The sequence below is a fragment of the Panthera onca genome, chromosome D3, assembly GCF_046562875.1.
Source record: "Panthera onca isolate mPanOnc1 chromosome D3, mPanOnc1 haplotype 2, whole genome shotgun sequence".
Classification (NCBI taxonomy): Eukaryota; Metazoa; Chordata; class Mammalia; order Carnivora; family Felidae; genus Panthera; species Panthera onca.
Genome location: NC_138350.1, coordinates 14,832,818 through 14,857,462, shown reverse-complemented (window position 1 = coordinate 14,857,462; position 24,645 = coordinate 14,832,818). Strand labels below are relative to the sequence as shown.

Genomic DNA, 24,645 nt, shown 5'->3' with positions numbered 1-24,645 from the left:
ACAAATAATAAACCATGTCACACTAGGAGTGGTTTAGTCTCTGCATCTATTTAGCACATCTGGAATTCTTGAATCTACAGGATTCGTCATGATGTCGAGTGTCTGCCTTCTTCCTCATTGTGCTAAGCGTAGCTCTGTTGACGGACAAATTTGGATATGGTCCTGCCTTCAGGGAACTTATAGTCTAAGCTTCAGGTCTGCTTACATCTGTTCCTGTTAAATTGCTGTAGCTCGAAATCATAGAAAGATTAATGCTTAGTGGGTCACTCATTGGCTTACCGAACCACATGTGCCTGATTTTGAACAAAATATGGACTATGAGCTGGTGACCCCTTCCCTACATATGGCATCCTGTTCTTCCTGTTAATCTGTTAACCTCTCCAAGCTTCACGTCTGGCCTGGGAAAGGACAGTATTGGATTTAAGACCCACTTCCAAAATTGGGGTTTATAGTCTTGGGATGAATTGACACGACCCAACTCATATTTCCTGGTTATTAGAACAGGGTTTCTCCAGGAACCCTCTTGCACTGTTGGTAGGAATGCAAACTCGTGCAGCCGCTCTGGAAAGCAGTGTGGAGGTTCCTCAAAAAATTAAAAATAGACCTACCCTATGACCCAGCAATAGCACGGCTAGGAATTTACCCAAGGGATACAGGAGTGCTGATGCATAGGGGCACTTGTACCCCAATGTTTATAGCAGCACTTTCAACAATAGCCAAATTATGGAAAGAGCCTAAATGTCCATCAACTGGCAAATGGACAACGAAGATGTGGTTTATGTATACAATGGAATACTACTTGGCAATGAGAAAGAATGAAATCTGGCCATTTGTAGCAATGTGGATAGAACTGGAGAGTGTGATGCTAAGTGAAATAAGTCAGGCAGAGAAAGACAGATACCATATGTTTTCACTCATATGTGGATTCTGAGAAACTCAACAGAAGACCAGGGGGGAGGGGAAGAGGGGAAAAAAAAGTTACAGAGAGGGAAGGAGGCAAACCATAAGAGACTCTTAAATACTGAGAACAAACTGAGGGTTGATGGGGGGTGGGGAAAGTGGGTGATGGGCATTGAGGAGGGCACCTGTTGGGATGAGCACCGGGTGTTGTATGGAAACCAATTTGACAATAAATTTCATTAAAAAAAACCCAAAAACCAAAACCCAGGGTTTCTCAACCTTGGCACTGGTGACACATGGGACCAGATAATTGTGATGGGGCTGTTGTGTGAGTGCAGGATATTCAGCAGCACCCCCTGGCCTTTACTCCCATACATGCCAGAAGCACCCTCCCCCATGCAGTTTGTGATAACCAAATAGGTCTCCAGACATTGCCCAGTGTCCACTGGGGGCCACAGCCGCCCCTGATTGAGAACCACTGATATGGAAGGATCGGCCAGGTTTTTACCAGGAGAGAAAATATTGCAGTAATCAGAATCACTCATGACTGCCATTGCTAACAAGCAGTGGAACCGTAGTCCAGACTGTGGTTCACTTGTTGTTGTGTGGAGTGTGGTCTGTGGACGAGCAGCATTGGCATCACCTGGGAGCTTGTTAGAGATGCAGAGACTCAGGCCCCTCTAGATCTGCTGAATCAGAGGCTGCACTTTAATAAGATCCCAGAAATAAGATTCCTGTGCATATTAGCATTTGCAAAGCCTTGCAAGAGGAGAAAATTCATTCTGTCAGCCTTAGGGTTTCTCGTTCATCTTTGTGGGGTCTTTCATTTTGTCCTCTGGGCCTGGGAGAAGGGAAGACTGCTTTTTGGCTGAGGACTTCCATGGGTGGATGGAACTGCTTAGAAATGCTGGGTTTTAGGCTCTGCTTTTGAGGGATTTAAAGCTTTTTTCTCAGATGGACTTTACAACCTTCCTATCTTTCAAGATGGTGGCTTGACTTAATCTCCACTTGCTGATAGCAAATAGGTGGTTGTAAAAAGGCATTTTTGTGCCTTCTACTCCACATCCTCCACCCAGCTTACTATTGTTCCTTTTTTATTAAAAAAATTTTTTTTAATGTTTATTTTTGAGAGAGAAAGAGAGAGCACAAACAGGGAGGGGGCAGAGAGAGAGAGGGAGACACAGAATCCAAAGCAGGTTCCAGGCTCTGAGCTGTCAGCATAGAACCAAACGCAGGGCTCGAACTCACGAACTGCGAGATCATGACCTGAGCTGAAGTCAGATGCTTCACTGACTGAGCCACCCAGGTGCCCCCCATATTTACTTTTAATTAAAGATGGACTAAGTTTTCTTCATTAACTTTTTAGATGTGTATTATATTGCCATGCTGTTTATTAAGTACCTAGTATGTGCCAGGGGCTCTGCAAAGCACATTCTGCAAATTATTGTCCCATTTACTTGCTACAGCTCTATGAGATGGGTGGTATGATTAGTCCCACCGTTCAGATGAGGACCTTGAGGCCTGAGGAGATGAAGCCACTTGGCAAAGGTCACAGAGCGAGTAGTTGGCAGAAGTCAAATTCGGGTCTCTCAGACTCCCAAGTTCTCTTTGCTTGTATTTATTTGAAAAAGTTGTATAGTTTGTGGTAAAAAAAAAAAAAAAAAAAATTCAAGTGACACAGAAGGTTAAACAGTGAAAATTGTCTCCTTCTCACCCTGTGCCCATTGCGTCTCCCTAAAGTGAACCACAATTGTCAGCTTCTTATGTAACTTCCCAGAATATTCTGTACTCACGTAAACACCAGTGTGGCCTATACCCTTAACAACATCGCTATACTGTCTCCCAAGAAATCAGGAGTTTTTATTGTCAGGTGATTTTCCTGCATCATTGATGCAAATGAAGAGATCTTCATAAAACCCCTATTTATCCTTTGAATTGGCCGCTCTGGCATTGATTTATGATGAACAGTGTTCTTTTCTTCACAAATGAAAGCCCCTTATGGTTTTAACATGAATATTTCATTTATTTATTTTAGTGTTCTGCTTTTAGAACAGCATTATCTCAATGGCTTGTGGTGTGTGTGTGTGTGTGTGTGTGTGTGTGTTGGTTTGTTTTGGGTCTTTTTCAGGTCTGCTTGTTTTGGGTTCCTACCATTCGAGCAGGTTTCTGTCCATGCTTTGTTTTCAGAGCTAGTTCGAGGAGGTTGGTAGATGTGCTCCTATATTCACCTTGGTTGCTGCTCAAGTGTATCTCCCTGTTGGACAGCCGCCCAGTCGCTTCAGGGGCAGGAGGAAGTGAGGAAGGGGAGCTGGACTGTTTAGGGGATCAGCCTGCGAGAGAGGAGGGTAGAAAGAGGGAGGATGCTATAGTAGTGATGGCAGGAACTCAACTCACTAGACCAGGAGCATGTGGGCACCTGCTTCTCCAACATAAACAAGGAATAATGAAGACATGTAGTCAGTAGCTGTTACAGGCTTATGGGCTATACAGGCAAATATTTATGTCTCTCTTGGGGATTGTTCTGTTTTTAGAAAGCAAGTTATTGATAGGAGAAAATAGGCTAAGAAGAGCTAACTGCTTATAAATTAGGATTATGGGATTTCCCTGCTCTAGTCTGAATTTAGAAGCTACATCCAGAAATGTTAAAAATATGCAGTATTTCACTTTATTCCAAGATAAGTTGAGATGGCTTATTTTAGAGATAATTGCAATATCAAAAGGATAAAAATAAATAAATGTAGGAATCTGGCTGAAGGAAATAGCACAGTAAAGAAATCAAGTCAGAGATAAAGGTAAAAACAAACAAGTTCTGGTCAAGTTGCTGGACAAGGACAGATTTGGGACTCTTAGCCTCCTAGTGGCCAGAACAAAAAGGAAAATGGGAACAGTTACAGTTGACCCTTGGGCAGCATGGGGGTTAGGGGTGCTGACCCCTACATAGTCAAAAAGCTGCATATAACTTAAGACTCCCCCAAAACTTCTTTTGTTTAATGTTTATTTATTTTTGAGAGAGAGAGAGCGAGAGCGTGAGCAGGGGAGGGTGGAGAGAGAGGGAGACACAGAATCTGAAGCAGGCTCCAGGCTCTGAACTGCCAGCACAGAGCCTGTCGCCTGGCTTGAACCCACAAACCGTGAGATCGTGACCTGAGCCAAAGTCCAACGCTTAACTGACTGAGCCATCCAGGTGCCCCTCCCCCAAAACTTCTAATAGCCTACTGTCGGCGAGATGCCTTACTGATGATGTAAATAGTTGAATAACACATATTTTGTAATGTGTATTACATACTATATTCTTACTATATTCTTAAAGTAAGCTGGGGAAAAGAACATGTTATTAAGAAATCATAAGAGAAAATACATTTACAGTACTGTGCTTTATTTATTGAAAAAAATTTGTGTATAAGTAGACCGCTGCAGTTCAAACCTGTGTTGCTCAAGGGTCAACTGTATGAGAGTCTCAGTCCCATGAGAGAAAAATCCAAAATGGTTTGCTCAGAAGAGACTTGATTTTCTGGATACTGAGCCCTGAGGAATTTCATCATTGGCTTCCTCATAAGTGAGACTTCCTTGTGACATGGTAGACCTCACCCCTCCCATACGTGCTCTGGGGATTTCTCTATGACTGCTGCTGCTTCTTTTTTTATTTATGTTTATTTATTTTTGAGAGAGAGAGGGAGAGGCAGAGAAAGAGGGAGACAGAGGATCCCAAGCAGGCTCTGCACTGATGGCTCCCCTCTGCGACACGGGGCTTGAACCCATAAACTGTGAGATCATGACTTGAGCCGAAATCAAGAGTTGGACGCTCAGCTGTCTGAGCCACCCAGGTGTTCCCCTATGACTGCTTCTTATAGTGTCTCTTAGTGCAATCCAACAGTGCAATGCTAAATATCAGTTCAGTAAAATCACTTCCAAATGAGGTAAATTAATGCCTTTCCTGGGAGAGGCGAGGAATAGGTTTTTTTGGAAAGCCCATAAATTGGAGTCTTCAATCCTTAAATTCTCACCCAAAAACCTTCTACAACCAATCAAACATGGAAATCATTTGGCCAAAGATTCAAAAATGATATTAAACATCTGGGACTATATTCAGCAGCCAATTTTTGAGTCAATTCTGTGACGCGTGGCGATTGCATTTACGCTTATTTTCTGAGTGTGAAGTTTGGATAGAACTAAAGAGGGTGGTTGGCAGGAGTCAAAAGAGGTTACAACCAAAGGACAAAGAGTAGGAGGTCCAGGTGGTCCACAACCAAGGGTTTGGAAACGATTTTCAGTGTCTCACCTCATAGAAAATAAATGTGGCCAACCCTGTTACTCCCTGGTGGTGGAAAGAAAAGGATTATATTCATCTCACAGCACTGGCAGTTTGGGGTCTAAGACCCACCCTTCCTGTTCTTCAGACTCTGGCTAACAAAGGACACACACAAGGAACCGATAGCCAGCTAGGGATGGAAATATCCACGTTAGTCTTGGCAAGGCAAGTGCTTGATAACCTTTGATGCAGGGCTGCAGGAAATTTACCCACCCTCCCAGAGAAGAGTGGCAATTTTTTTAAATTGAAAAAAATACACACACATATACATGTGTATACATGCCATTGACTTGATGAAGAAGTTAGGTCATTGTCTTACCTATTTGTCTCTGATTCCTCAGTAAGGGATGATGGTGGTACTTATTCTTTCAGCCCTTATAAACTGTAAGGTAGCTCTAAAAGCTAAAAATAGATTCAGATTTGACTTTTCTGGCAAGAATATCCAGTAGAGGGGCTTCTCCTGGCCTAAGATGGGACAATATGAGCACCAAAAAGACTGCAGTGGCTTGAAACGCATCAAATATGTAACAGTTTATGAGTTCATAATGATAACTTGAAATCTCACTGGTCACTTCTAGCACTTGTTGCTAAGGGCCCCCAAGTCATTACTTTGGATGTTGCTAAATATAGAAAGAACCAAGCATTTGTTCTGCCTTCCTATTTGAACTATATTTCAGGGTAATCAAATCGTTGATGTGCTAATAAATGCAGAAGGAATGATGAAATTAGAAAACCACCATTCTGCAGCCCTTAATGAAATAATGGCTGTAGGCAATGCTCATCAATGGTTGCTGAAACCTTTAAGTGAAAGATTGGGGGGGAGGACCTTTATGGTGGAGGGATCAGGCTGATGTCATCAGAACCCATGGATCATTCTGAACATCAGAAGGCGGGAGACAAGCAGACATTGTATGCCCTCTAATGTCATGCATTAAGTAGACAGTACATCCAGAATACCAGGAGGTATTCCTGCCAAAAGAATTGAATATGAACGTACAGAAGGCCCTAAGTTGAACTTCCAGTTTATAGGAAACATGAGAGACAGAGAAACATGTTAAATGATGTCTCAAGTTTACACTGAAACCAAGTTCAGAATGTGGGAAATTCTACAGAGACACGTGATCCAGTTTCTTAGACCAATAAATGGCATTAAAAAAAATTCAATGCTATAGATTAAGAGACATACCAACCAAATCAGTTTGTGAACCTTGGTTGGATCTTGATTCAAGTGAAAAACCAACTGTAAAGAGACATTTTTGGGATAACTGGAGAAATTGAACACAAACGTGTTGTTAGATAATGTTACGGAGGTATCGTGGTTTTGTTGGGTGTGATGAAGGTATTGTAACAGTATTTTGGACGTCCTTATCTGTTAGAGCAGTGGTTCTCAACTGGGGGTGATTTTGCCCCCCACGGGACATTTGGCAATGGCTGGAGACATTTTTGGTTGTCATGACTTGAGGTGCTGTTGGCATCTGGTGGGAAGAGGTCAGGGATAACTGCTAAATGCCCTCCAATACACGACAGCCCCCTACAACAAAGCATTGTTCACTCCCACATGTCACTAGTGCCCCAGTTGAGAAACCCCATGTTAGAGATATCTACTGCAGTAGTTATGGGTGACATGATACCCTGTCCGGGGTTTTCTTTTAATAATCAACAAACGTGCAAACAAGACAGGGATGGGGTGGAATGGAATGGGAGTTGCTCGTTGTTGAACTTGGGTGAGGGGCATGTGGGAGTGCATTGTACTACCTTACTACTTTTGTGCCTGTGAAGATTTTCATAGTATTTAAAAATAAATTTTAAAATATTGGAGAAAAGGATACTACAGCGGTCTTGAGGGCGGCAGAGAATGAGTGCTATCTGATGTGTTGTTGGGTATAGGTAATTCAAGGGGGAAGATGCTAGAAGGGAACATTGTTGGGCACTAGAGTGATCGGGTCCTAGGGAATGGAAGCCGAGGGATGAGCTCCTTCATTGTTTGTTTATGTTCTGGGAGTCTCTACCTGGGCCCCAGACTGGCTCTATCCAGACCCACGCTGGCAGGGAAACGCAGTCCTAACTAGTTGCGGTTTGAAAGGATTCTCTCTTTGGAGCATTTCCAGCCTGAGTAGGTATTTTGCAGGTTTGCTGAGTACCTAGACCCAGAGAGCAGGGGGCAAACAAGTTAAAGCTACAGTGTTAGAAGTCTGGTTGAAGTGTGATGCAGAATTGAGAGAAGGCATCTCTCAAAGCATTCTCTCAAAGCAAATCCATTATTCAAAGTTCTTTACCAAAAACTTAATGTTAAGCAGCCTGGTAGGAACATGGCTTTTGAGAATAGTGAGATTCGGACAGAGCCCACAACTCCATCGAGACCTGGAATCTGCCACCAGAGAGGGAATCTGCTTAGCTGTTGGCAGCCAAACCCTAGCATCCTTGAGATTGAGCGATTGATGCGTGCTTGAATAATGCTAACTTCCTTATTCATCTCCTTTAAAGACACCATTGTAAAAACTGATCACCAGCCAAATCAGCATTACCTTAAAGTCTCTTTATGACTTTTAGGGAAGCAGAGACATGGGAGAAGTTTTTATTTACTTGAGTCTATTGGAAACTGGATCTAGTTTGTCTTCCTTTTGTATTTCTTCCACAACGTGTTGCTTGTAGGAGCTATACCTGACCACTTCCTACCCACTGGGGAGGAAATAGGGGACTTGCCCGAGGCTCTAGGGAATAGAGTCTGTTCTGATGGGGCTGAATTACTTACGTATATTTAGTAACTAGCTCTATTTGTCTATCCCCTAACTTGTTCTGTTGGCTCATTCCCATGACCTGATGATAATGGATATTGCTCTTCTTACCATTGGAACCTTTTTCTCCTGGAGTTGTTCACATCCTAAGAGTTGGTCATTGATATTCCTAAAAGCTCTGCTCTTGTGTCAGTTGTCACATTTTGCCACTTCTTTCTGTAGCCTGTCTGCTGTTAATCCACATCCTCTCTGTTTTCTGTTATCACTTCCTTAGTATAGAATTTGTCATGTTGACTATTGTAGACTTGTCCTTAAGAGGTTTCTAGCATCGACCTCTTCCAACCATTGCTCCTGCAGCGATGGTATCGGTCTCTGGCACTATCACCCACCCAGTGCTCTAAAACTCTCTCTGATAATCCTTTCTGTCAATCCGATCCAGGGTTCCCCCGCTTCAAGGTCCAGCCAAGATTTCACTTTCACTTCATTCCCAGCCTCATTACCCAGGTCTTTCTCTGGCTGGTGCTCTGTGGCTTTTCTAAAGCGGTACTCTTCCCCACTCCAGCCCGCCAAGATCCCTTTTAACCAACTCTTGACATTCAATCACCTCCATGACACTTTCCCACAGGAACACACAAAATTCACTGTATCCCCTTCTGCAGAACTTGCCAGCGCTCCATTTATATATCTCTGCTTTTCATACCCACACCTTGACCTCTAAATGACATAAATAGCCTCCTCTTCACATACTTTGCAGTTCTCTGCCTTTGTACCATGGGTAAGTGTGATCGCATTGGTACTTCAGATTTTAAGGAATTGGAAGATGGCTAATTTTCTGGTCGTCTTCCTTTTAGTTTTGAACGTGGCATCTAATAAATGAATTACCTTTTTTTTTTTTCTTAAGGTGTGGGACATCATGGAAGATAGAACAAAGTTGAAAATGTTTTTGATTTAATGTCGAATGCCCACTGTGTTCCAGGCACAGTCCTGCTTCATTATATCATTACACAATATTTATTTATGTGCCTTTGTCTTTTATGACACCACGTTGGCCATTATTCATCTTCTGCTTCTGCCACACACAATTCACCAGTGTGTGTAACTCACAGTGATGATTAAAAGTCATAGGAGTTTCATGAGCTATATCTAGTTCGGATTTTTGTTGTCGTACTTGTTTTTTAACGTGCCAATTCTTCATGACTAAATCAGGTACTCTAGGTTTCCTAAAGCGGCACTTGCATGAAATAGCCCATTAGGCTTAAGAAATTACCACACATCTAGGGTTCTTGTTAATCATTCATTCCTTTAACCGAACAGATATTGAACATTGAATAAGGACAGCCAGGTGTTGGGTGTGTAATCGTGAGCACGACATTGTCTTCCCCCTCATGGAGCTCGTGTTCCAGTGGGGAAAGCAGGCACTAAACACTATACCAAAATTAGATAATCCCTTATATTTGTAATATTGTTGCTTGCATGGTATCCTGGAAAATTAAAGGTGGGAATGGGGTAAATGGAGCTCGGTGGACTATGTTAGAAATAAGTAGGTCTAACAGGACAAATACATTTGGTTCTCTTTTCCTTGTTATTTGCCTTTTGTTTTGTTTTGTTTTTAATTTGAAGGCATTTCAATTTTTTTCCCCCAAAAGCTTCTAATGAATGTCAGGATTAAAGAAAAGAGAGAGAATTTATAGGAGAGAGATTAACTAAAGCTCCTAAAATAGCTCTTTGTTTCTGAAAACCTTGTTCTGCCATCTATCTTATAATTGGGGGTGGGGGTGGGGGAACACTCCAGAACTTGCTTGCATAGCCCTTGCCACTACAGGGAAAGTGCCCTGATGAGACCTCATGCACAGGCTGATTTATTTTTTAAAATATATAGGAAAAGTTTTTTTTTTTTTCCTTAATGGCTTTTGCCAATGAACAGTTGATCTTAATATATGACTTCTGATTTGTCATTATTGAATGTGGTGGGTATGGGGGGGTGAGATGATGATTTCATAATACAGTATCAGAAAATATTACTATAGGCACTCATTAACATATTTTTCAGACAGAAAAATCTCCACTTTTAAAGCCTCTTCATTTAACTCAAATATCAAATAACTTCTTTGTAGCCTGTATTATGCTAGGTGCTCTCTTTCCAAGATTCATTTTCTAGTTATTTAATTATATACCTGTTCAGCACCTACTGTGTGCCTGGCACTATACTATGTTCTCAGATGTAATATGTACCTCCATCAACATAGACTCAAATCCAGTGACCTATTAATACCTTTTTTAAAGAAAAAAAATTACATTTTATGGAAATCAAAAAAGGAACATTTCCAGGGGTGCCTGGGTGGCTCAGTCGGTTAAGCATCTGACTTCGGGTCAGGTCATGATCTCACAGCTCATGGGTTCGAGCTTCATGTCGGGCTCTGTGCTGACAGCTTGGAGCCTAGAGCCTGCTTCGGATTCTGTGTCTCCCTCTCTGCCCCTTCCCTACTCATGCTCTATCTCTCTCTCTCTCTTTGAAAAATAAATAAACATTAAAAAAAATTTTTTTTAAAAAGGGAACATTTCCTATAAGGTACATGAAAGGAGGATTAGACCCCCACGACAGATGTGGTCACATACTTTGTCATCTTTAGATTTGACCAAGTTTTACATAATCCTTTCAAAATGTGGCATCCAGACTTTGAGCTACTTTACTCTTTCTGGTGCACCTGTTAAAACATGTATTGAACCTTCTCATTCTTTGTCTCTTGATCTCTCGAGTCTTGTCTCTTTGTTGGCACTTCTCCACTTGCAGATCTTGTTATTACGCAGGTTCTGCCTCAGTGGATGTGGGGGCAGAACCAGAGAATCTGTAGTTCTAACCAAGTCCCAGGTGATGCTGATGTTGCCAGTCTGCAGATCACACTTTGAAAAGCGTGGGTCTATGTGATTTCTTCAGGTCTCTTAGGCTGTGTCTAATCGTCTATTTAATGCATTCAGTGAGTTTTAACTTTGAATTCAATAACTTTTCATTTTTTAAGTTTCTATTTGGTTCCTTTTAATGTATGTGGTCCTTTTTTGAGAGTATCCTGTTCTTTTATTGGAGTTTCTACTCATCTACCTTGGTAATAAATTTATTTTATGGCCCATTTCAGATTGTGTTTTATCTGCAGTTTTTGGAAGGCTGATTTTCTCATTTCTTATATGTGAGGATGCTCTTTTGTGGTGGTTTGTGTGGTTTCTTTTTCCTCAATATACGTAGTTGTTGGTTTTTACTTTTTTATCGTAAACTCATTTCTAGCAGGGACTGTGTGTGTGTGTGTGTGTGTGTGTGTGTGTGTGTGTGCGCGCGCGCACGCCCTGGATTGTGAGTGTCCCCACAAGTTGTTCTCCTGTTGTGTCTACCATTGCCCTCAGGGCTCAGTGATCCTGGGCCAGTATTGGTGTTAATCTCTTGTTTTGTAGTTCCCAAACTATACAGGATACTATAAATACAGACATCCTACCTGGGATTACAGTTTTAATAGCCAGTTTATTTCTTTCCCCCTAAAGGATCTTGGTCAAGGGGAAACATCCTTGTCACTTTCTGGTGGATAGATAATTTCCAATTTGCTCATTTCTTTTTGGCTTGAGGCTCTGGCTCTTTTCTTGCCTAAGTGTGGCCCTTATAAGCCCTCCTTTTCAGACTTTCCTGTTGTACTCAACTGACTACCTGTCTAGAGCTTTATATCCCTAGCTTTTAATCTGTCTTGTGACTATCTCACCTGTTACCATCTGGTATATTTCATGTTGACTTCTCCTTCCTTTTATTGAAGATTGTCCCTTTTTCTAATCTCGACCATATGGGCTAGCTTTGAGCATGATGGAGTTTTTAAGAGAAATCTTATTTTATGGTACAGAATTTCTAAATCATAATTATTTCACAGAGGGTGGCTCCTACCCCTATATTAATCATACTCCTCACTCAGAAATGGAATTCTATTTTAGTCTCCCAAAGATAAATTAGTATATCGTGGAAAGGGAATTAAACTTCTGTTAGGAATGAAATGATATGATAAACACAAACATCCACATGAGTGTGTGTGTCATTTGCCCAGGGAAGAAGAATTTGCAACACAGATTGTGCTGTGTCTCGCTAGCCTTCAATAACCGCAGGATCTGTCATGAACGTGTATCTCGTGTGTGCAATAACGACAATAGCAGGTGATCTTTACGGAGTGTTTACTGAATGCAAAGAAATACACCAAACACTTTACACAGAGTTTTTTCATTTAAACCTCCCAACAGCCCTTTGAGCAAGTTGTCTCTATGTTGAAAATGAGGCTCAGAGAGGTTAAGTGACTTTCCCAAAGTCACAGAGCCGACAAGTGGTGGAGCTGAGATTTGAACCCACTCAGATTAAAAAAAAATTTTTTTTAACATTTATTTTTGAGAGAGTGAGACAGAGCACGAGTGGGAAGGGGCAGAGAGAGAGGGGGGGACACAGAATCTGAAGCAGGCTCCAGGCTCTGAGCCGTCAGCACAGAGCCTGACGTGGGGTTCGAACTCATGGACCACAAGATCATGACCTGAGCTGAAGTTGGCTGCCCAACCAACCGAGCCACCCCGGCGGAACCCACTCAGATTTTAAAGTAAGGTTCCATTAATGACAATGCTTCCATATTCGTATCATCTGCGAATCTCCATATATTTCCTCAGTCTTTATCTGAAGTTTTTTGGCATGGAAAACTTCTCTTTCTCCTTATGAAATGTAATTTCCATTCTTTTTCTTTTTGCTTAAAAAAAATATGAGGTAATTGAAATCAGGTTGGATTTGAGGCTATATTGTTGGAAGTACACATGGGATGTGGGCTGAAGCATTCAGTGTAATTTTTCTTTCCATCAGCTAATTTTTAAAGTATTAAGCAAGTAGATTCTGATGCTAACAGGGAAGATTTAAATTCTCTTGAGAGCTTGGAGGTGTTAAATAATTTTCTGGTAGTGCCTTCTATGTTTTCAGTCTCCAGCCTCATCTCGGGTGTACCTGAAGCTCAGCGAATGCCCCTGGGCACTTTCCAGGAGCAGCCAGACCTCCTGGTGGAGGCTTCCTTTCCTGACCCCCTCCCCCCAAGCCCTCACCACTCCCATCTGCTCCCCGGCATTGCTTCCGATATTGTTGTCATTGGGGTACTTTGGAAACAGATTCTCTTGGGTCTGTAAGCTGAAAACAAGACTGCTGCTCCTGTCTGGTGCACAGCTTAGTTCAGAAAACGAGGGGTTAAAAAGGAAGCCTGGACTGTGACAACTGTCCTAGGGGGCGCTGTAGCAAGCTCCGGCAGTGACTCATGCGGCTCTGTCACTTGGATCAGCATTGGCCCCTGCCACGCAGGCAGCCAGGTGGGGTTACAGCCAGAGCACGCACAGAGTGGGGAGCATGAAGCCTGCACTGCGGGGGCTGTGATGCCCGGCTTGCCAACTCAACCGGCCGGTTCGCCACTGACGCCTCAGCCTGCAGCCATGGTAACGCTTCTGGCCCGCTCCACCCCCCGGAGCCCACCACAATGGGCAGCTTCCTGGTGACTGATGGGCGAGTGTCCCCCGTCCCTGACCGAGAGAGCTTAGTAGGTCTGCAGGAAGTGGAGAAGATGTAAGATGCCCCTAGCTGGGAGTCATGCCTTAACGAGGTAGGACGCCGATGCCCATCGGTGCATTTACACCATCAGCGCGCAGGGGTGCTGTAAATCATCGGGAAGAACTTTATTTGGCTGGTGTTTCATTATGCTGATTAAACTGCGGTGGATTCGGGCAGCATGATTGAGGTGGGGAGGAGGGATAATGAACTAAAAAAAAAAAAAAGTGGTTGATAAGAGCTCCGAGCATACTCCTCTGGATATGAATGAGCTAGACTGCAGTGCTTCCCTAACATGAGTTACACACCTCCCAGATCCCCTCCCCTGCTCCTTCCTCTCATCCCGGTTAGTCCACGAAATGTATACATGCCATCTTATTTCAGTGGGTAACACTAAATATTAATGACTTAGAGCTGTCCAGGAGAGCAAACAAATAGGTGTAGGTCAGCTGGCATGCTGGCACCCGCCAGCCTGACGCTCTGTCGAAGCGTTCTGGAAATCTCACGAACGAGCCGCTTGCTCACATGAGTTCCCCAAGTGCTTTTGTTCCAGCAAGTGACCTGTTTGAGTTTCTCCTTCAGTTTTACCCCGGCGGGGAAGGCAGCCTAACTGCCGGTTGGTGGCCATGTTGGCAGAGAAGGGGTTAATCTCTTGTTGCTGTAAGAGCCAAGGCTGGGTCTGCCTGTGTGAGCTAGATTGAAAGCAGGCGCTGCAGTGCCATCGGGAGCCGCTGAAGGAGTAAGACGATTTTCTCCGCAACAGTGTCGAATCCGTCTGAATTTTCCTCTCCCCCTCTTCTTGTTTTCCTTTAACCAGCTCCTCCCCCCTTCGTTCCCACCCTCAAGTCTGATGATGACACCTCCAATTTTGATGAACCAGAGAAGAATTCGTGGGTTTCATCCTCTCCGCGCCAGCTGAACCTCTCCGGTTTCTCGGGCGAAGAACTGCCGTTTGTGGGGTTTTCGTATAGCAAGGCACTGGGAATTCTTGGTAGATCTGAGTAAGTGAAAATTTGACTTTCTGAGGACCTGCACTGATGCAAAGGTGGTGGGGGGGAGGTGGCGGGGTGGGGGGAGTGCAGTGAAGGGAAGCTGTTAATCAGCCTGCATTGGAGGAGCAGTTTACCTGTCTGGGCTTTGGTGGGGCAGAATGTTCATATTCTCATTTTGCTGTGTTTCAGGTCCCTCTTCCTCTCCCTAGCATCATAATTGTCAATTGGGTACTTTGGGTTAGTTTTTCAGTGTTTGGTCTTCTTTAGAGGAGAGGAAATAGTGGGGGATTACCTAGCAGTGCAAATGCTTGGTGGAAGGAGAAACGTGCAGGGTTCAAGTGAGCTGTCCGTCTATTTATCCTTCTGTTCATCCGTCTCCCTCTCAGGTGGGTGGGTGGAGGTTGCTATCTTGGCTGTATTGAGCGAGATCTCATAAGCTAAAGGTTTATGATGGCTTAGCTGAGCTGCAAGTGGCTGTACCCAAGCTCTAACAGATAGATGGTGCTCGGCTCCGCTCGAAGTCTGCTGCAAGATCAGGGATCTGGCAGCTGAGCCTTTTTGAGCTGGCGGAGCGCTGGTTACCAGAGAGAGCCCCGTTACCGCGAGCCACCGGGAGGGAGTATGATGTCGCCGAGTCATTGATTCACAGAAATTGGGCTTCTTAGGGGAAAAAAACCAAACAAACCAAGAGACTAGAAAATGGAAGTATAAACATCACTGTAAACCTCTTGACATGATAGGTCTCTTCTCCGTTCTTGAAAAAGCTCGTGAAAAATGCGTTAACGCTGCACTCAGGACCGTAGGGTCCTGGCTTCCAGCCTCCTGGAATTTCTCTCAAATTCAGTAGCTTCTGTGGATGTCGGAGCTCAGTGTCTTGCCTCGTTCTGTGATCCGATGACATTCTGCGTTCAGAGGCACGAGTTCCTCGGGAAGGTTTTGGACTAGCTGTGCTATTCCCCCGATGCCCTGGCTTTCTCACTTGGAGGCTCTTGGGGTAATGTTAGGTAATTAGTTGCTGCCCACTTAGGAGACGAGCAGAATTTGATTTTCTCCTTGGCAGCATCCATTCCTGATTTGTTGTGCTTGTAGTTAAGATATCGATTTGAAAGCATGCGTTGGTTCTTGGATGGTGTCTCCCCATGGGTGCTATTTTGACACTAACGTTCCTCAAAAGATCTCAGACCATTGTGGAGAATTGGGCACTCGATATGAAATAGGGTTGTGGGTTGTGATTCAATTGGAGAGAGATTTTTATGTTGAAAGATGCCGCCATGGTCCTACTTTCCTCCTTCCCCGGGGGGCCGGCTAAATATTTGGGGTTAGATTTTGGTGGCGTTGGCTGTGCCTTTCCGACTAATTTGCTCTGCAGCCCCAAAACAATCTGGATGGTAGGAGGAGAGGCAGAGAGCTCACTAGCTGTTGAATGTGCCATCAGATGGATTTGAAATAGCCCAGCAGGGCATCTGAAGAGCAGGGCAGAGGTGGAGGCCTGATGGTAAAGAACGTGTGGCTGGGGGGCAGCTTAACGTCGACGCACGCGGCACGCTGAAGGTCACAGATCGGGCTGGAGGGAGATGTGGGGAGAGTTCTAGTTCTGGTTAGCAGTGGGCTGGCTGGCTCATGGTGAAAGCTTGCTTGGGGTACTAGTGATCTGAAAAATTAGGGAGGACTTGAGGGAATTCGATTTTGGGGGCAAAAGGGCAGAATGATGTGGGAGATCTTAGGCATTGCAATTAATCTGAAGCGGTGTGTGATTAATGGCATATGGTTCTGGAAGCCTGAATTTGCATCTGCTTCTCATGGAGAGCTCAGTTAAGGGAGCTCTCTGACAGGGACATCTCAGTCTCCAGGCCCAGGCACTCGATAAATATTTGTTGGTTTAATTTGCTCATGATTCTTCCCCCCCCCCCCCCCCCCCCCGATCACGTTTCTACTGCTCATTGTATTTGAAGATCGGCTATTTCACCTTTGATAGTTCACGGTACATCTCTAGAGCATAAGACGAGCTTCTGTTCATGCCCCAACAGAATGCTTAATAAGATTCTCCTAAAAAAGAAAAAAAGAAAAAAAGAAAAAAAAAAAGTGCCTGCACATGAATTCGTGTATGTCTCATCTGGAAGATGGGGTTGGAGTATTCCTGTCTTTGGGGAACTTTAATGTCTTTTCCATGGCAGTTTGGGGTTGGAATCAGAAAGATTTTCTTTCATCTCGTGTCTTTTAGTGTGATCTCGCTGTTGGATTGGGCTCTTCTTGCCGCGGGCAGCCCTATGGGTGAAACCCATAGCATCATTTTAGGAGTTCGCTCCACCTGTTGGGTGTAGGTGACCCTGGACAGATCACATTATCATTATGTGGAAATTCCATAAAAGAGGCAGTGATGAAATTAATTAGAAGCTCCTGCAGTGCTGGGGACATATATACAAATACACTGAGAGGTGGGAGGAGGCATTTTCTGGGGGTCCCACCACTGCCACCAGGGACCTGCTATTTCTTCCCGAGTTCCTCCTTCTCCCCACCCCTGTTTTCAGCGTCACAGGTTTTTATTTACACACAGGGATTACCTGTGCCGCTACTCACTCTTCACACCACCGGGGAAATAGCAGATGCTGCTGTGTGGAGGCTGGGTAAATTGACCCCAGATCTGTTACTGGTGAATTGCATGAAATGTTCAGAGGAGGAGCTGAATGAATGAGGAGTTTTCATGGAGACTCTGGTGGTGAGAGTGGTTTTAATTGCTGTGATCGTTGGTCGCTTTTTAGGATCCTTTCCTGGGACCACAGACAGTTTTTAAGCCAGGCATTGAGTGCATCATTATTTTAGACTTAGCAAGAATCTTGATCTCAGCGTTCTGTGTCTGAGGGATCGTGGGCGTTCCTCGCAGCTTGAGTGGAGGGAGCAGGAGAGGTTCCACAGGATTAGTTTTGGTTGTCTCTGGGGTGGGATTCTGGCGAAACTGGTGCTGGAGAGTGAGGGAGTGTCTGTCCTCGTGCCTCTTTTTCTTTTTAACTGACGATAACCCAAGTCACATCCCCAAGCTCTGAATGCTTGGATGTTTCTCTGAGCCTCTGTTTGCTTGAATTTTACAATATGTTAAAGATATATGTTAAAGGTTTAAAAATAAAATGCATCCCAGTTCTCCCTCCCTCCCTCCCTTGTCAGCATGGGGTATATGTCTTTAGATCCCTTCTTCCTCCTAGATCTGAAATACTGCCTCATTTGCTGAAACAGTGCATGTCTTCAAACCTTCAGTATAAACTCTAGAAGGAAAAAGCCAGTTGGTTTTATATTTTGTGCTAGTTGTACACATGCTGGTTTGATGCTTTTGGAGAACTTTGAAATCTTAGAGGAGCAAAGAGATGTCAGGGAGGCTGAAATCTGTGGGATGCCAGTGCCTGAATAGGCTGTTTTTAGGAAGGGGCTCTCACTTCCTTTTGGCTCTGGGCTCTTTACTTTCCTTCTGGGTGATCTGAAGTTTCATTTTGGTGCCAGCCATCTAAACGCTTAGAGGAACGAGAAATGGCTTCCCACCATTACCTTCCCAGATTTTCAGAGAACCAGGTTTTGGTGCCTCTTCCTTGCTCCATCGGGACCTCTTTGCATGTCTGTTTCCTCTACAGCAAAGGTGGAGTAATAATGTTCCCTTTGTCTTAGGGCTTTCGGGAGGATTATGTGAAACACAGAAGTACTTGATCTAGTACTTGGAACATGAAAAAGTCTCAGTAAACATTTACTATTATTTTTGTTATTACTAATTTGTTAGTCTGTAGATGCATAGTGTCCTATTTATACTGAGAGGATATGGAAGGAACTCAGCAATATTAAGTAGTCTGGTCATGCCAGAGCAGAAACCCAGCTTCCCAGGCCCTGGAAGTTTAATGCTAGAGAAGCTTAAACATCCTAACCAACCACAGGTTAATATGCATTTGCCAGATACCTGTAGGTAAGAGGTAGTCGTGGGGATGGAGTGGACTGGGGGACAGAATTAGGAGGCCCAGTCCCAGAACGGGTTCCTTTCTATCAAGTTGAACAAGTCAAGGCACATATGTGTGAAATAGTCCAGGGGACACAGAGCAAACACCTTTCCTGCAGAATATCATGGTACAGATGGGATACCTGACTGCTTTAGGAGTCAAGAGAGGAGGGCAGCCTCCATTGCGGGAGATGCTTAATGGGTAATGCCAGTTCATAGTTCTTGCCAAGTTACGGTAATGATCTTCATTGGAATGTCTGTCCGTTTCCCCAAGTTGACTGTGATCTCAAGAGCAGGACTGGGTCTGATTGATCCCAGTTCTCCTGGAGCACAGGACATGGTAGATCCTCAGTAAATGCCTGTGTTGGAAACTGAGCGTGTGAGCCCACTAATGGGATGTAAAATATCTGACTTTTTAAACCAGTGGATTTGGGTGGGGGGAGAGAAATGTAGAGAACATTTCAAGTGGGTCAAGTGGTAACAAGGCTTGTCCTTATAGGGCACCAACTCTGTTACAGGCTCTATTTTAAGCATTTTACACAGATTGACTCATTTAAACTGCACGATGGCCTACAAGGAAGGATCTGTCATCATTCCCATTTTACGTGTAAGGAAACTGAGGCACGGAGAGATTAAGCGATTTACCCCAAGGTCAGGCAGCTCTGAGTTGCTCAGGTGGAAGTTGAACCCAGATAATGTGGCAGCTCCAGAGTCTCTTAGCCACTGTGCTGTGCTGCCAAGTATCAATGCTGCCCAAAGGAGAAATTAGGAGATTTGTGTGGGGTCCCCAGGTTTACGTGCTTGTTGGAAGTGGAGGCCCAGTGTGGGGAATGATATGGGCAATGGGGTTGGAGTCAGGGCAGAATGAGAGCTGGCAAGCAGACTAATTGCTGGATTTTGTTTTCAATCTCTGCAAATTTTTTGAGTAGGTAGACTACGTAGCTCTTGGATTTTTTTTTTTTTTTTAATTTCTTCTTCCTCTCATTTCAAGACTCTTCCCTGGTGTGTGTGTGTGTCTGTGTGTGTGTGTGTGTGTGTGTGTGTGTGTGTACGTAAATGCACGCAGATATACTCTCTCCCTGAAAGTTCTTCTTTGCTTGAGTGTAAGCAATTCACAGGGAATTGCATTGACCTTGCTCTCCACCATGTCTTCAGGCCGATCATATACAAGATGCTCAATAAGCATTTGGTGAATCGGTCCAAATCATTTTTGTGGCTGCAGCTTTCAATTTATTGGTGACTCTGTGATCCATGTCTATGCAAATCTATGTTTTGTACTTTCAGCCACCTTCTGTCATTTATCTTGGCGATGGCTTATTCCAGGGGAAGATGGCCTGAATGCTCCAAACAGTCCTACTTCCTTTTTACTGAAATACTTAGGATGGTGGGGAGTCTTCCCTTAAAAACTATCTTCCTTTCCACATCTGGCCCGGGGCTGTTTGTTATTGTGTGTGCTACCTCCAGATCCCTTGCAAAGAGCCTCGTCTGTGTTTTGATTAAAAAAAAAAAAAAAATAGCGACAATAACAGAATGCGCTCTGGTACACAAAGGTGTGCATCCTCTGTGCTTCCCCAGTTTCAAAAACCGTAACTAGCTCCTGCCCGTGGTTCCTGCCCTCAAGTGCCCTGTGGTGTTTCTATTCCACTGTCATCCAGACCGGATACCTGATGTTCACCTCTGTTTGTTGAGTTGGGTTCTGTCCTCTCACTCACTCCATTTCTTCTTTCCTTTAGTCAAGCACATCTTGTTCTACTTGCCTTATTCTGTTCTCTATTTAGACTGTGCGTGCTTGCCTCGCGGGCCTGGCAGGACCATTCTGCCGCCTTCTTGTTTGTCTTAAAGATACCTTTAGGAAATGTAATCCAAACGAGCCTAGCCCAATCCTGAAGATTAGACTCCAAAAGATCTGTCAAGTGCGTTTTTTGCTGGCCTACACATGCTAATTTGCATGGTTGCCTCGGATCCCTTAAGAAGACAGTAATTGACTAAATGGTGCTGTGTGTTCCCAAGCTCTGCGCCAGTTTGGCACTTCTTCCATCGCCTAAGTGAATTTCTCTCCGTTCTCTCTGTTTTCCTTGTCTTTTGTCTCCTGACCTCTGTCACCTTCCTTTCTCTGACCAGCTTCCTGGAAGAATAGCCTGCACTCTGTGCCTCTTTTCCAGTCTCTACAACCTTACGGAATTACTACCTGAGAAGCCACGGATTGCACTCAACCACCAAAGCCAGTGATCCCCACCGTGCCACACGATATCGTCAGTTACCGCACGTGTCTTGAAACTTTCTGCCGGCTTCACTTCTGCGTCGTGGAAACTCGGGTTTCCCTCCTACCTCTCTGACTGCCAATCTCACTGCTTCTTGGCTGTCATCGTCTGTTCCAGGTCCTTGAAATGTTGCGCTGTCTCAAGTTCCATCCTCAGTTAACCTTTTTAGCCCGTTCTTGCTGATCTCATTCGGTTCCTTGACTTACACTCTTCTTTCCCCGTGGCCTTCCTCCCAGAATGTCCTGTGTTCATTATTGCCAGGACGTTCTACCAGTTTCTCAACATCCCTGTACTCTGTTCCCTCCCAACACAGACAGACTTGTGTGCTCACTCAGTAAGCCAGTAGGTGCCAGTTTTGGTTTTCTCATTTCATTTGAGAAACTACCACTTTTTCTAGCCTTGTAGACAAGAGATCTGTTCCATCTCCCCCACCAGCCCATCATTTGCCAAGTCCTCTAAGTTACACCTCTAGGATGATACTTGGATCTGTGCCCGTCTTTCTGTCCTTACCGTCACCCCTCATGGAATTTTGCTTGGACTATTGCAGTAGTCTCCTAACCGATTCCTCTGCCTCCAGTTTTCCCAGATCTGATCCATTCTTCACAGAGGATGGAATTCTTCCAAAGCACAAGTTGGATGATGTCATTCTCCTGCTCAGACCTTCAGTGGCATCACAGTGTGCACAGAATTAATGGCCGCTCCAGAACTTGGTATTCAAGCCTGGCATGCCAAGACCCCCAGCCTTCCTTTTTCATTCGTACCTCCTTCTTGTCCCCTGTGCCTGGTCACATTGCTCAGTGCTCATTGAGGACAGGGACCATGTCTTCCACCTTTTGCCTGAAAAAGTGCCTTGCCCTTGGAAGGTCTTCAAAGAACATTTTTCAAATTGAATTACACTAAAGTAGCCAGGGATTATGCCAATTCCTTCTGCACAGTTTATACAAGTGCTAATGGATGCTGTCCTCTATGGAGCACTTCTTGTGTGCCCGGAGCTATGCTGAATGCATTTACATGCATTAGCTCACAAAGTCTTCACAGTATTGCCATGACTCTGTGAGGTAGCAGGTGTGATCCCCATTTTACAGATGAGGACACTGAGGCTCAGCCGGGGTAAGGTCTTTTCCTGAGGTCTTGCAGGTAGTAACACATCTAAGACGTAGACCCATAGCTGGCTGCCTCCAGAACCACTGCGCTCTTCTGCCTCTAACACTCATGATTTCCCTGGATTATGCGGGACCTGCAGGCTAGCCTAATAATAAAGGTGAGAAAGTGGATCTGACTGAAAATTCACTGCGCCACACACTATTCCAAGTGCTTGACAAACATTCTCGTTTAATCTCAGCCACCCAATCTTTTACAGATACAGATACTGCTCATGGAGCTTGGGTCACTTACTAAAGTTCGCACCTTGCGTGTGGCAGAGAGTGGCCAACTTTTCCCACGTTTAACTTTAGAGTTGACATAAATATTCTTTATTTCGGGGGACAGACTGTGGTACACTCATTAGAAGTCCGGGCTTTGGAATCAGGTAGATGTGGGTTCTAGCCTCTGCCTCTCACCACCTGTGTGAATGAGGCCATTTAAATTCTCCCAGCATCAGTCCCCTTAGGTATATAAAGTGGGAGTTGTTACAGCGCCCACCTGCTAGGAACACACAAAGCATGTAGCGTTAGCACCTGGAGCGGAGCGAGTGTCCATTTTGTAGTCTTGTTATTTTGGGGATGAGGATGGGCCTAGGAATACTTTCACTTCTCCTTTCTTCCCTGCTTGACTTTATAAAGACATCTTGCTGGTTTCTGCCCATTGAGAGAATCAGGCTCCACGTGGGGTGCCTGACAGATGTCCTAATATCACCATCCAATTTTTTTTACTCTGAATGGAGTCCATGATGTGTTGGCTAAACCGGTTCCTTCCCTAAAACGTGCTCAAGGCTTCTGGTCGGATCCGGTTTCCAGTGGAGTCTGGAACTTGGTGCTGTGCCCAACCTGGGTGTCATGCACTCCCCGCCCCCTCCAGTGTTTGAGTGTCCCCTGGAGGGGACAGTGTGTGTGTCATCGTGACACTGCTGTCCTAGAACCAGCGTGTCTGGGCATCTCCCGAGCGAGGGCCAGAAAGCTTTATCGTGCCAACGTTAATTCGGTGGACTTGTTTGGATTCCCTTGGCCACTGTAACCTTTAAACTGAGGCTGCCTGGTGCACAGGAATATTTGGCATACCCTTCATTCACGCATTGGTTCCCTCCACAAATATGTTCTAGGGCTTATGGCGTAACTGACGGACAAGGTCCTTGCTCTCAAGAAGCTAGCATTCTGTTGGGGGAGACAGAGGATAAATAAGTTCATAAAAGATTTTCAGATGATGGTGAGGGCTGTGAAGAAATTAGAACCCGGGATAGGGGTTCTATGACCATGCTGGTGCCTGAGGCCGGGACTAGCCTGTGGGCATCCAGTGAGCACAGAGCCCAGTGGGGTAGTTGGAGCTTCGGGATGCATGGGGAGTGGGGTCAGAGTTGAGGCAAGACAGGTCTTCAGGTTTGGGTTTGGAGTAGGGACATGGTAGATGTGGTTCTCATTGACCGCTGTGTGGTGGATGGAAGGGCAACAAGAATTGGACTCGAGGAGGTTGGTTAGGTCACTGCAGCCATCCAGGGAGGAGGTGGAAGTCTGTCAGTGACGGTGACCCACAGAGCTAGCACTGCCTTAGAGGTGGAGACTGTATTGGAAATCACGAGTCTACGCTTTCATTAATAATGTGATTTTTAATAAATGATTCTTTTTTTATGTTTTTTTTTTTTATTTTTTTGAGAGAGAGAGGGACAGAGTGCCAGTGGGGGAGGGGCAGAGAGAGAGGGAGACACAGAATCCGAAGCGGGTTCTGGGCTCTGAGCCGTCAGCACAAAGCCCGACGTGGGGCTCAAAGCCACAAACGTGAGATTGTGACCTGAGCTGAAGTTGGACGCTTAACCGACTGAGCCAACCAGGCGCCCCGTAAATGATTCTTGAGTTACCTATCAATCATTCCAAAGCAAATGCTCTAATCCAACTGGAGACCACTGCTCTGGTGTGTGTGTGTGTGTGTGTGTGTGTGTGTGTGTGTGTGTGTGTGTGTGTGTGTGTGTGTGTATGCATATGTGATGTGTGTGGGTTGGTGGGAGTGCCCCAAAGCCAGCTAGACTCTGAAACTTTAGTAGAACAATATTTTTAATATTTCCAAGTGTTCATGACGGACACTGCTTGTGTATTTTGAAATGGGCTTATAAAGTTAGTTCATAAATTTCAGAATGCTCAATCTTAAAAGCCAATATATTTTTGGAACAGAATGCTGATGAGTGTTTTATTTTTTGCACCATATTACATCTTGCAGTTGCATGTATTTTTAGTGCTGTTGGCCACAATTAAGGTAGGGCCCTCAGCTGAGCTAATTTTGAATCCCCTCGGTTTAGACTCAAGTATCCATTCTTGGTTATCTCAAGAATATCTGTGATTTGTGATCTATGCTCTCAGTGATCTGGTGGCATCTGCTATGGTCTTAGGATCCTATTCTTAAGCGAATAAATGGATGGCTTGATGCTTATGCATGACCTTAATTATTACAGCAGTGATGAGAGAGTACTCAATACATATACTTTCTTTAGGATGGAAGTACAGATTGTATTTTCTTTTGATATGAAGCATTCTCTTGGTAGCGTATTAAGGCATTTTTTTTGAGTTCTGTGGATTATTATAGACATCGGGAAAACTTCTTTTTATCATTGGTACTTAAATGTTCAAGTTACATGGAAAGCAATTTTTAGGTCACATCTAACACATTTTAAGAAAACATTCTTTTTGCTGCAGCGGAAACGACCAAGCCCGACCTTCCCTCTGTGTGTCATACACCATTACCTCTGCTAAT

General features: G+C 44.4%; 1 protein-coding gene across 16 annotated transcripts in view; it reads left to right on the top strand.

Annotated features, from left to right (window-relative positions):
- The window catches only part of CIT (citron rho-interacting serine/threonine kinase), a 162,206-nt gene that overhangs the window by 46,828 nt on the left and 90,733 nt on the right, over positions 1–24,645 (top strand). For all 16 annotated transcript variants that reach the window (XM_081790717.1, XM_078435727.2, XM_078435726.2 and 13 more), the window contains one exon: positions 14,346–14,529. In XM_081790717.1, coding sequence (XP_081646843.1) covers positions 14,346–14,529 — 184 coding nt within the window. The remainder of the gene's footprint in view (positions 1–14,345; positions 14,530–24,645) is intronic.